Source organism: Molossus molossus, unplaced genomic scaffold (genome assembly GCF_014108415.1).
Source record: "Molossus molossus isolate mMolMol1 unplaced genomic scaffold, mMolMol1.p scaffold_m16_p_1, whole genome shotgun sequence".
NCBI classification, from domain to species: Eukaryota; Metazoa; Chordata; class Mammalia; order Chiroptera; family Molossidae; genus Molossus; species Molossus molossus.
In genome coordinates this window covers 190,360,643-190,373,282 of record NW_023425344.1, presented here as the reverse complement: position 1 = coordinate 190,373,282, position 12,640 = coordinate 190,360,643, and the positions used below count along the sequence as shown (strand labels likewise).

Here is a 12,640-nt window from a genome sequence, read left to right as displayed (position 1 = left end):
CCTAAGGGAGAGTAGGTATTGTTTAATTTCTCTAACTCATTAATGGAAATGAGATTGAGAATGGAAGATCTAATTATATACTATTTCCATTTGACTGAAATTACAGAAATGGACCAAAGGAAATGGAATAGAAAAATTGACATTAATAGCTTTGCCACTATGTGCTGCTTGACTTTGAAAGTCTGAAAGCCTTCAATTTGCCATTACCGAGTCTTATCCAGTTAGTTGCTAGTCATCTGGATAAGACGGGGCTCCCTCCGAATCATGATGTTCAGGGAAAACTCAGGATGTGACCTCACTGCAGTGTGATGTGCAGTGACTGCACTTTGGAAAATAAAGACTGTGTAACATTAGGTAGACAGCCAAAAGAAGCACCCTTGACTTGGCAAAGATACTATTAAGGTCTACTGAACGCCTGATTATTTTGTATTTTGTTTAATACTTAACTACTTATTTCTTAAATGTATCCTCTAGAATGGCACTTTTTTTTTTCTTTTCATTTTTTTCTCAGGTCCATAACCTAAAAATAGCAACTATTCTTTTAATGATTTTATTAAGCTGCTATCTATTTGATGTGTTTATTATTATTATTATTATTGATTTGTTTAGAGAGAGAGGAAGGGAGAGAGAGATAGAAGCATCGACGTGAGAGAAAAACATTGATTGGCTGCCTCCTGCATACCCCCTACTGGGGAGCCGGCCTACAACCTGGACGTGTGCCCTTACTGGGAATCGAACCAGAACCTCTCAGTCCATGAGATGACGCTCAATCCTCTGACACACACCTACCAAACATAAACTGCAATCTATTTGAATAAATGGTTTCTGAAATTTTTATGTTTAAAAAGGTTCATAAGAGATACATTGTGTCCATTTGTAATAATCACTAATAAGTACTCAAGTGCATACATTTAAATAGTATTTATATTGTACAAGAGTTATTTTATAAAATCACAGACTTAGAAGGACCTTAGAAGATTTTGACTGTTCAGCCTTTATTAATGTCAAGAATTTCTTCTCCATCATTTCTGGAAATTGTTTAGACAATCTATGCTTGATGGTCTTAGTGATAAGAAATTAATCTTATAAGGCAATCTTTTTTAAGTTTATTGGTTTAGAGAGATATCTTCTTATTTAGAAATTATAACAAAATCAAAATTAAGATTTGTTCACTACCCTTTATCTTACTTTTAGCTTTCCTTTTAAAGCTTTATTTGTACAACCTTTGATTCCCATAAGTGAATTCCAGTTACATTTGAAACAGCAATGGGAAATTCTCACTAGAATAGTATTCCTCAAATAGGGCAGCCAACAGTATCATTTTTTTGTTTCTGGAAAATAAATCAATAAATTGGTAATAAACTTTGGAGTACTCCGACTATTGCCCTCTGCAGCCAGCTTACTGGCCATCCTCATGTCCTTAGGCACAGACCTAATGTACAGTGAGACGGTATCAGCAATAAGCGTGGTGGCTAAATCTTTTATTTTAATAGTGTGCATTTCACAGGGTGCCATGTTCTGTTCATTTTATATAGGATCGCCTGTTGCTGGCAGATAGCATATACTAGTAGGACACCTAATTTTTTTTTTTTTAAGAATTGTTTGCCTTTTAGTAATCCAGTGCCTTTTATTTAGACAACTTCTACATGTATACTCTGTGTTTCTTAAATCACCCTGTAAAGTCTACTTTTAAATCACCTTTTAAAACAATTTTGTGCTTCCATATATTTGTGATATGTACAATCCACATAGTACATTGTTACTTCAACTTTTGTGTCTTTCCCTTAGTTAATATATGGCTTCTCAGCCTGATAGCCATAAGTTGATAGAGTTGAACCTTGAGTCTAGTGCAGGGTCTGACCTTACTTATACTTACCCTTCTTTGCAGATACGCTGTGAGCACAAAGCAGTCATCATTCAGAAGTGGGTCCGAGGCTGGCTGGCTCGCACCTACTATAAGAGGAGCATGCATGCCATCATCTACCTTCAGTGCTGCTTCCGGCGGATGATGGCCAAGCGCGAGCTGAAGAAGCTCAAGATTGAGGCCCGCTCCGTGGAGCGTTATAAGAAACTGCACATCGGCATGGAGAACAAGATCATGCAACTGCAGCGAAAAGTTGATGAGCAGGTGTGTTTTAAATAGGATCCCTGAAAGTTAGCATGCCTGGAGAAATCCACTGGGACTATGGTCAGCATTGTCTCCCTTTGATTTTTCCTTTCAGTCTTAGCAGAAAAGTAAAATAAGAATGACAGTAATGAGTGTGGCAATAGTGACAAGCTCGTAAGTAAGATTATCATTGCAAGGACTAAGGCAGGAAATTAATTTTGAGAACACAGTCAGATTTACTAGCACTCCAAACTTTTATGACCAAGAGCCACTGTGTACTTCATACTTCACAAAGCTTTTTCATCATTACCATTCATTTGCATGTAGTATAAATGTTCCTTTTGCAGGTGAGTTGTTTAACGTTGAGGTGTCAGGAGAATCAAGAAGATGCCCGTGCTTCTGAAAAATCTACAGCCTACTTGCAGAGATAAAAGTTTGATTTCTTAAAGATAGTTACTAAGTAATATTTTACCACATGCAAATGATATAAAGGTAATTGACATTACATAAATACTACAGAGGGCAAACAACCCTCAAAAAACAATGAAATAGGATTCATCAGAAAGGTTTTCTGAGTGTGAGGAGGAATTTTGAGGTAGTAACCAAAGAGATTTGTAAGAAATTTGTGATTTTGAAGCCATTTTATCACTTTATCCATCGCCTGGCTAGCACATGACTTTTAGTATACACAGTGATTTGTTTTCAAAAGCAGTTATAGATTTTCCTATTTCTGGATTAAGAACCAGGAATTTATGCTGGTAATTCACCTTATAGCTATGAGAAAAATCACATCTAGGTTGCACATCATGTAAAACAGAAATAATGTCTGTTCTCTTTTCTCTTTATATCACTAAGAGAGTATTGATTGTTACTATAAGTGTTGTGGTTAGACTTTTGGTTAATACTATAACATTATGATGATACAGCATGAATATGATGAATAAACCTGGTTTTCTCACTAAATACATTTGATGGTATGTTTGTGTGTGTTTAAAGAACAAAGACTACAAATGCCTCATGGAGAAATTGACTAATTTGGAAGGAATATACAACTCTGAGACTGAGAAACTACGAAGTGACTTAGAACGTCTTCAACTAAGTGAGGAAGAGGCTAAGGTTGCCACTGGACGGGTTCTCAGTCTACAGGAAGAAGTTGCTAAGCTCCGGAAAGACCTGGAACAAACTCAGTCAGAGAAAAAATCCATTGAAGAACGTGCAGATAGATACAAACAAGAAACTGAGCAGGTAGGAAGGCACTAATGTTTACAAACTTTTCACAGAGGAAATGTGTTGTCATCTTGACCTGGGCCCTGTGGCTCAATGTTGGTTTCAGTCAAAGCTGAAATACAGTTTTTATTATTAGTGTTTCCCACACATTTCTTCCACATGATGAGTCAGTGGCTGTATGTCTTTTGGGTAGAACCTTTTGACTCTAATGAGAACAGAGGAAAGCAATATTGTAAGAAGAGAATTAATGGCCATGTCTCTATTGTATATACTCTCTTTTTCTTTAAATTCTTAGGTCCGGCCCTGGCCGGTTTGGCTCAGCAGTTAGAGCGTTGGCCTGCGGTCCTGAGAGACCCGGGTTCGGTTCCCGCTAAGGGCGCGTACCTCGGTTGCAGTTTGTCCCCGGCCCTGGTCGGTTGTGTGGGTGGCAGCCACTCGATGTGTTCCTTTCACATCGATGTTTCTCTCTCTCTATCTGTTCCTCCCTCTCCCTCCCACTCTACCTGAACAAAAAATGGAAAAATGTCCTTGGGTGAGGATAAAAAAAAAAAATTCTTAGGTCTGGATGTTGTATAGACTCCTTTTCCTTGGATTAATGTGATTAAGAAGCAAATCAAACAATGAATTCTCAATAGCTGATACTTGGGAGCTTTATGGAAATGAATTAAGACTATGTTAAGTTCAAGGGAGAAATCCACATGTCTACACACTGATTGTAGCCAAGAGCTGCTATGCTAAACAAAAAATGAAGAAGAAAAAATCTTTACAGATTGACCAATGTTTCCACACTACAAATTTGTGTTAACTTATGTCAAAACTTTACTAAATACAGAAAACATTAAGGTTCTCAAGCAGTAATGAGATGCATTGTTTAAACAAAATAAAAGTACCTCAACATAAAGCTTACTGGGAAAAAAAGGTATTTTTCAGAGATTACACTAGTGTAATCATCGTTAAGTGAAAACAGAGTTGACTGTGTTGGTTGTAACTATGAGCAAGAATCCTGATCTGCTGTTTCTGTGCCGACTTCTGCATGTTCACTGTAGCATGTGGGGTGAGAAGCTCAGAAGGAGCTTAGATGCAGTTCAAGTAGGATAGTGCACCTAATAAAATTGCAATCCTCCCCTGGTATTCAGGGTCTCAATAAAATAATTCCTTCTATATCTCTAGCAGATCTGGGCTCTGTGTTATGGAAACAGCAGTGCCCTTAATATGTGTTATTTGACATGGCAAGTTTGTTCTGTCAAAATCAAAATATGCATTCAAAGAAATACTCTTGAGATTTAAGATCTTTCTTTTTGTCATTTTCTGATTTCACAGAAGCTTTTCAGATTCTTCTGAATCTATAAAGTTTATGATTAGTAGGAAAATTTTCTTTTCCTCCTCAAAGTCGAGCTCAAACCTTTCTAGTCTGGTAGAATAGTACACATGAGCATATACAGATTTCTCTTTTCTTTTTTTATTATCTTCTGCTTTTCATAGGCTAGCTACAGGTACTATCACTAATTCTTTTGGGTGGAATGTAGTAATGGGAAGAATTAAAAATTTTCATTGTGACAGCCAGCTTTATGATCAGGAACACTACATTTCCAATCAGCCAAGGAACCTAGAAGGTACACTAGAACTGTGGTTCTTAACCAGGAGTCTGTATGAGAATCTACTGGAGAGTTTTGTGTGTGTGTGTTCTTTAGTAACTTTTCTTTATTGGTTTTAAAGGGAGAGGAAGAGGGAGAGGGACAGAGAAACACTGATGAGAGAGAACATTGATTGGCCACCTCCTACATGCCCCCCAGTGGGGATCGGCCCACAATCTGGGCATGTGTCCTGAGTGGGAATTGAACTGGCGACCTCTTGGTGCATGGATCTATGCTCAACCACTAAACCACACCGGCCAGGCTGGAGAGTTTTTTTTAAAGTTACCTGCCCAAGCTCTGGGAGTGTGGGCTAGGCATGTGTATTTTGAAAAAGCACACCACTAACAAAGAGCAACTTCTCTCAAAAGCAAAGGGAACTTGGGTTTTCTACTAAGAGCAGGTATTAAGGCCATGTCAGTGTGGAGGGAAGAGACTGGACCATCAGAAGCAACACCTTCTGGACTGACTTCTGCTGTGGCACAGTGTTACCTACTTCTCTGTCCTTCAGTGATCCTTCGTCACAGAGTGCTCGTTCTCTGCCTCTGAACTCCTGACACTTCTCTTTATTTTTAGCTATCACTTTTAGAGTTCCTTGAACTTAGCTTAGAGAAGAATCAGATTGCACTCATCACAAGTACACATTTTATTGCAGAGATAAACTGAGTAAATTATGAACTTTGCAAAGTTATCTTTGGTTCTGATTTTTGCATCCTAGGAATCCTTATCCAACTAGGAACTAGAAAGTTAAGGTAATGCTTTTTAAAAAATAAAATTGTGATTAAAATATACATAACAAAATTTACCATATAAACTATGTTTAGGTGTACAGCTCAGTAGGATTAAGTATATTCACTGTTGTAAGGTGAATGCTTAAACGTGGAATAAAAGGACTAGTTTACAACCTTGCAAAACTCTTAAAAGGAGATGAAAGGAAAATTCTTTTTTTCAAGACAGACAGCAGGTAGCTTCCGAAAATCTTTATTGAATTCCCAGAACCAAAATGCCCTTCGAATCTTTCTTAACCTCCTCAGTTTCTCTGTCTGAATCATGGGTACACATAGCTTTGTGGTAGGCTGTTGAGACGAAAATGCATAATCACTGCTATAAGAACAAATGCTTACAAGGTGCCAGGCAATTACTAAATGCTCAAGGTACAAAGTAAAACAACAGCAGCAGTCATCTTTGTCCTCCAGGAATTTCTAGTCTATTAGGGACGTAAAAGTCAATCATTTATAAAGGCTATAAAGAGGCATATACAGTGTCCTGTAGTAGCCCAGAGACATCTGTTTGGAGGGAGTTTCCAGGAAGGTTTTCTGGAACTGGTAGTGCTTGAACCAAATTTGAAAGATGACTACACATAACTAGGCAAAGAAATGAGGCACAGAGATGTGGAAGTAAGGAGTGACTGCTATGTGGTCTTTATACTTAGTATCTGGTTTGCTCTGTCTGTTATAGCCACCTCAGTTTATTGTTTCATTTTATAGGTGGTATCAATTCTGAAGGAAGAAAATACTTTGCTGAAGCAGGAAAAGGATACCCTCAATCACCTTATCGTGGAACAGGCTAAGGAGATGACAGGTAAGGCTCATGTGTGTTCCAAGTAATAAACAACCTTCCAAAGTTTTATAAGATACAACTTTTTCTTTTTTTATAATCCTCACCCAAAGACATGCTTAGAGAGCAGGGGGTGGGGTGGCCTGGGAGGGGAAGATCCGTTGCCTTCTGTATGTGCCCTGACCAGGGACCAAACCCGAAAGCCAGGTATGTGCCCTGACCAAGAATCTGTCCGACAACCTTTCGGTGCACAGGATGATGCTCCAACCAACTGAGCCACTCCATAAGGGCTAGAAGATACAACTTTGCTTAGAGCTTAAATATTTTAAAAAGTTGAGGCTGTTGACTGTCATCAGTAAATTTTAAAAGTTCTGAGAGGCAAGTGCTCTAAATATTTTGGTTGAATCAGTTGGTGAACTTATAAATCTGGTCTGTGTACAAAAGTGAACTCGTTGTCGGCCTGCGGTCCTGAGACACCTGGGTTCGGTTCCCGCTAAGGGCGCGTACCTCGGTTGCAGTTTGTCCCCGGCCCTGGTTGGGTCGTGTGGGTGGCAGCCACTCGATGTGTTCCTTTCGCATCGATGTTTCTCTCTCTCTCTCTCTCTGTTCCTCTCTCTCCCTCCCACTCTACCTGTACAAAAAATGGAAAAATGTCCTCGGGTGAGGATAAAAAAAAAAAAAAGTGAACTCGTGTAGTCAATATCATATGTAGTTAAAAATACTAATTGTTCTGCCCGATTCATGTGGCTCAGTGGATTGAGCTTCGTCCCATGGACTGAGAGGTCCTGGTTCGATTCCCATCAGGGCACATGTCTAGGTTGTGGGCTCAATCCCTAGTAGGGGGTGTGTAGGAGGCGGCCAGTCAAGGTTTCTCTTTCACATTAATGTTTCTCTCTCTAAAAAAAAAAAAAATCAGTAAAAACATATGTAAAAAAATATTAATTGTTCTTCATGTATGATTTATCAGTTATGGCTTAAAGGATTGCTGTTGATTTAGGAACAATTCTTTCCTTTTTTTAAATTTAATTTTATTTTTTCTGTCATCATGTATCTTTTCCATGCCCTCTTTGACCTCTACCTACCCCCTGCCACTCGCAATCACCACATTGTTGTCCATGTCCATGAGTTCTTTCTTTTATTTTCTTTTTTGTCAATCCCTTCATCACCCCAAACACCACCCCCCCTCCGACCCATAGCTGTCTGCTTGCTCTCTATCTATGAGTCTGTTTCTATTTTGCTTGGTAGTTCAGGTTGTTCATTACATTGAGCATATGAGTGAAACCATATGGTATTTGTTTTTCTACTACTGGCTTATTTTACGTAGCATAATGTTCTCTGGGTCCATCCATCCTGTTGCAAAGGGTAAAATTTTCTTCCTTTTACGGTAGAGTAGTATTCCATTGTATAAATGTACCATGGCTGTTTTATCCACTCATTTACTGATGGACACAGGCTGCTTCCAAATCTTGGCTATTGTAAATAGTGCTGCAATACACATAGGGGTGCATATATTCTTTCTGATTGGTGTTTCAGGTTTCTTCGGATAAATTCCCAGAAATGGAATCAGTGGGTCATATGGCAGTTCCATTTTAAATTTTTTGAGGTAATTCAGTACTGCTTTCCACAGTGGCTGCACCAATCTGCATTCCTACCAACAGTGCACAAGGATTCTCTATTCTCTACATCCGGGCCAATACTTGTTGTTTGTTGATTTATTGATTATAGCCGTTCTGACAGGTGTGAGGTGATACCTCATTGTGGTTTTAATTTGCATTACTCTGATGATTAGTGACATTGAACATCTTTTTATATGTCTGTTGGCCATCTGTATGTCCTCTTTGGAGAAGAATCTATTCAGGCCCTTTGTCCATTTTTTTAAATTGGATTGTTTGTATTTTGGGGTGTTAAGTTTTATAAGTTCTTTATACATTTTGGATATTAACCCCTTATCTGATGTATCTTTAGTGAATATGTTCTCTCACTCAATGGGCTATCTTTTCATTTTGTTGATGGTTTCTTTTTGCTGTGCAAAAACTCTTTAGTTTAATGTAGGCCCATTTGTTTATTTTTTCTGTTGTTTCCTTTGCCTGAGGAGATATATGAGAAAAAATAACTGCTATGAGAAATGTCTTGAGATTTTACTGCCTATATTTTCTTCTAGGATTTTTATGGTTTCAAGTCTAACATTTAAGTCTTTAATCCATTTTCAGTTTATTCTTGTGTGCGGTGTAAGAAAGTGGTCTAGTTTCATTTTTTTGCACATATCTATCCAATTTTCCTACTCCATTTATTGAATAGACTATCTTTAGTACATTGTATGTTTTTGCCTTAGGAAGAATTCTTAAACTAATATATATATATAATAAATATATATATTTATTATTTTTTTAATTTACTTTTTATTAAACCAATGGATATTACTCTCCCAAGATCAACCACTCTTTGCCATCAAACGAACAAAAATCCCATTGATATGCCCTGGCCTTGTGGCTGAGTGGTTAAAACGTCAACCCATGCGCACCAAAGGGACATGGGTTTGATTCCCAGTCAAGGGTGTGTACCTTGGTTGTGCAGATTTGATCCCTGGCCCTGGTTGGGGCACATGCCACATGGCAACTAATCAATGTGTCTGTCACACATTGATGTTTGTCTCTGTCTCTCTCTTTTCCTTCTTCCCACTGTCTCTAAATATCAATGGAAAAAATATCCTCAGGTGAGGGTGAGGATTAACCAAAAAAAAAAAAAAAGCCCATTGATTTTTTTTAAATAGAGGACTAACTAGATGTAAATATTCTATTTGCTTTTTGTGAGAAAGATTAGTAAGAAATCCATATATTCATAAACATGGGATAAGAAGATACAGATCTAAACTGCAGTAATTGATGATGAAAATGGAAAGAGACGGATTGGAATGAGGATATATATTTTTGTTGTGGTATTCAAAAAAGAAATGAAACCATTCTAAAATTTTGGTATGAGATTTTGAAACAACAATGATATATTATCAGTGATGAGGAAATTGAGTGAGAAAAGTACCTGTTTATGAGGAAAATTAATGAGATCACTTGTTGAAGTGTTAAATTTTGGTTGTCATCCAGGGCCTTCAGATAGAGATGTTCTAAAAGCAAGTTGAAATGAAAGATTAGAGAGAAAAAGAAATGAGCCTTAACGTACCCATCAAAGCTATGATGATAAAAGAGCTCTCTGTACTTGTCCCCACACTGTCCCCTTCCTCCCAAGGGAATAATGGAAAGGAAAGAGAAGAAAATCTGGAAGTAAGCCTTGTGAGATGACAATATGTATGGGGTAGGGTGAAGGGAAAAAAAGAGCCAGAAAAATAAAATTAAGAAGAAAAAGAGAAAACAAAACAGTTACTGAAGACATGGAAATAAGGCCGCTAGGATGCAAAATGTGATGGAAGGATTCAGAATGATGAGAATACTTCTAGGAGAAATAAAATGTTATTTGAAACTGAACAATAAGAACAAAGAAATGACATGGATTTACCTAGTGAAAATTTGTTGGTAGCTTTGAGCAGCTTCTGCAAACTGGTGGGAATAAAAGGCAATTTATAGAATGTTCCAGAGAGAAGAAGTTCTTTCATTTATTCATTTACAAATGATTATAGCATTATGTAGGGAAACACTCTGATGAGCACCTGGGAAGTGGTTGTGACGAGATTCTTGCAGCCCTTGCTGTCATGGAGCTGACAGAAAGAAATAGTGAAGCAATAGAAGCAGGCAGGGCAGATTAAGTTTTAGCCACAAAATATGAGGGTGAAGTCGAACAGAGTGATAGGAAGCTTAACATTTATAAATGTGATTGGTTGGCTTATTGAGTTAAAACAGACAGCTGAGATTTGAGGCTTGTTTATTTTGCTTTATCTGCAGCCAGGGGCTAATCTCCAATCTCCAGATACTGTTCTAGCCAAATGCAAGCCACTGGCAACAGAGAGGGTTAGCGTGGAGTGGGTATAGGGAGAGGTCAGGTTCCCCCAGCAGCATCCAGAGAAGTAACACAAATGACAGACATGGGGAGCTTATCTGGTTAGAAATGGGGACATAACAGGACAGCGGGGGAGTTCAGAGCGCTGGAAAATGTTACAGAGAACCTGGAGACTGAGACAAGCAGGCAGAGACTGGAGTATGAAAGCCAGGTCCACTGAGAAGCCTCCATTCCCTCAGGCTTGAGGCATATCTGACTTTTTTGACAGAGTACACTAATTTGGACAAAACAATTTATTAATAGCCTGAAACAGAATACAATTAGAATAAAAAATGTATACTTTTGTTACTAGACAATGACTAGTGGAAATTTATCAAGGATGTGCTATAATTAGGGTATGAACTAGTGGCACTAAGTCTGTAGTACCTGGAAGAACTCAGTAGATGATTAATATTATTATCAATAAATTATTTCTGGGTTTGGTCGGGATATTTTCTCTTTTTTGTTGTTGTTGATATTGGAGAGAGAAGGAAGGGGGAGAGAGAGAGAGATAGAAACATCAATTTGTTGTTCCACTTACTTATGCATTCATTGGTTGATTCTTGTGTGTGCCCTGACCAGAGAGCGACACTGACCAACTGAGCTACCCGGCCAGGACTTCTCTTTCCCTACATTGACTATGAAGATACTCTTCATAGATCATAGTGGTACTAAAAGTAAAACCCCTGTGGAGAAATGGGGGTCAGTATACATGTTTGTACTGTTATATTCTGTGGAGCCATCTTTGATATGCTTTTCTTTCTTTTCTTCAGAGACTATGGAGAAGAAGTTAGTAGAAGAAACGAAACAACTGGAACTTGATCTTAATGATGAAAGACTGAGATATCAGAACCTTCTGAATGAGTTTAGTCGCTTAGAAGAACGATATGATGACCTCAAGGAGGAGATGACTCTGATGGTGGTGGGTCAAACACTTTTTCTTTTTATTAATGAAAAATTTAAAATATATATAAAAGTAGATAGAATAGTAGAATGAACTTCATGTGTTCCGTGTACTTGTCACTCAATTCCAAAATCGTAAAACACTTCTCTACCCCTCCATCCCACCCCTTCCAATTGATTGGTTTATCTTAAAGCAAATCTCAGAAATCATATAACTTTATATATAAACACTATAAAAGTCAAACACTTTAAGACTGGACTGTAAGATAGTATAAAGTCAATATTGCTGGACTTTGTTTTACGCATTGAATGACTTAAAATTTGTGTAAAATTTGCATGTAAAGCAAATATTTATATAATTGAGTATTTTCTTCTACTGGTTTTTATTTTAATTTCAAAGATATATTCTTACACAGTAAAAATGAAATTCAGCTTCTATTTGTAATAAATGATCTATTTCAAGGATTCTTCTGCCTCTGCCAGTGTACCTTTTAATAGTTTTCCCTGTTCTACTTAACCTGCTATCAGGAAACAAAGAGATTTCTAGTTCTCTTGTTCCTTACAAGTATCAGCCTTAAAGGTAACCTCATGGTACAAATGACCATAAATGCTCTAAAGTATCTTTATTAAAAAAAATAGATAATTTGATATCTGTGGGGTTCAGTACTTGCTTCAATCTGGATCCTTTGACAAAAATCTTTGAAATGTGACATTAAAAAAGTTAAAATAAAAGAGCTTATGTAACAAAAGAAATGAAATAAATTTACCACCTTTAAAGAGGTTAAAAAGCTATTTTAAATTCCACAGTTGGACCATTTCAAACCTCACTACTCTACTATGTGATTTATATATGACAAAGAGAAATTAGAAGTAGGAATAGTTCACCGTTATCCTTGCAATGGACAAATTGGAAGGGCCCTCATTAATTCTTGTTTTCTTTGATCTCCCTTCTGTATTTGGCCCTGTGGAAATCTTTTTCTTTCACATTCTCTCATTCTCAGCTTTCTCTAGAGTACTTTTCCTCTGCCTTTCAACATCATGTTCCCCAGAGTTACATTCTTGAGTGTATTTCTATTCTATTTACTACATAACCACACCAACACTATGGTTAATCTATGCTTCAGTTATGGCTAGAGCAAGCTTTGTAGCCCACCATTTGTTTCAGAGGCCACTAGTTACTTGGGACATTAAGAAAATGGTCAGGGGGAGCCCAGCCGGTGTGGCTCAGTGG

At 37.6% G+C, this 12,640-nt stretch overlaps 1 protein-coding gene across 7 annotated transcripts in view; it reads left to right on the top strand.

The window, feature by feature from the left end:
• MYO5A (myosin VA) overlaps positions 1-12,640 on the top strand; it is a 201,050-nt gene that overhangs the window by 130,853 nt on the left and 57,557 nt on the right. For all 7 annotated transcript variants that reach the window (XM_036255604.1, XM_036255596.1, XM_036255578.1 and 4 more), the window contains exons 21-24: positions 1,889-2,128; positions 3,104-3,352; positions 6,453-6,546; positions 11,280-11,428. In XM_036255604.1, coding sequence (XP_036111497.1) covers positions 1,889-2,128; positions 3,104-3,352; positions 6,453-6,546; positions 11,280-11,428 — 732 coding nt within the window. The remainder of the gene's footprint in view (positions 1-1,888; positions 2,129-3,103; positions 3,353-6,452; positions 6,547-11,279; positions 11,429-12,640) is intronic.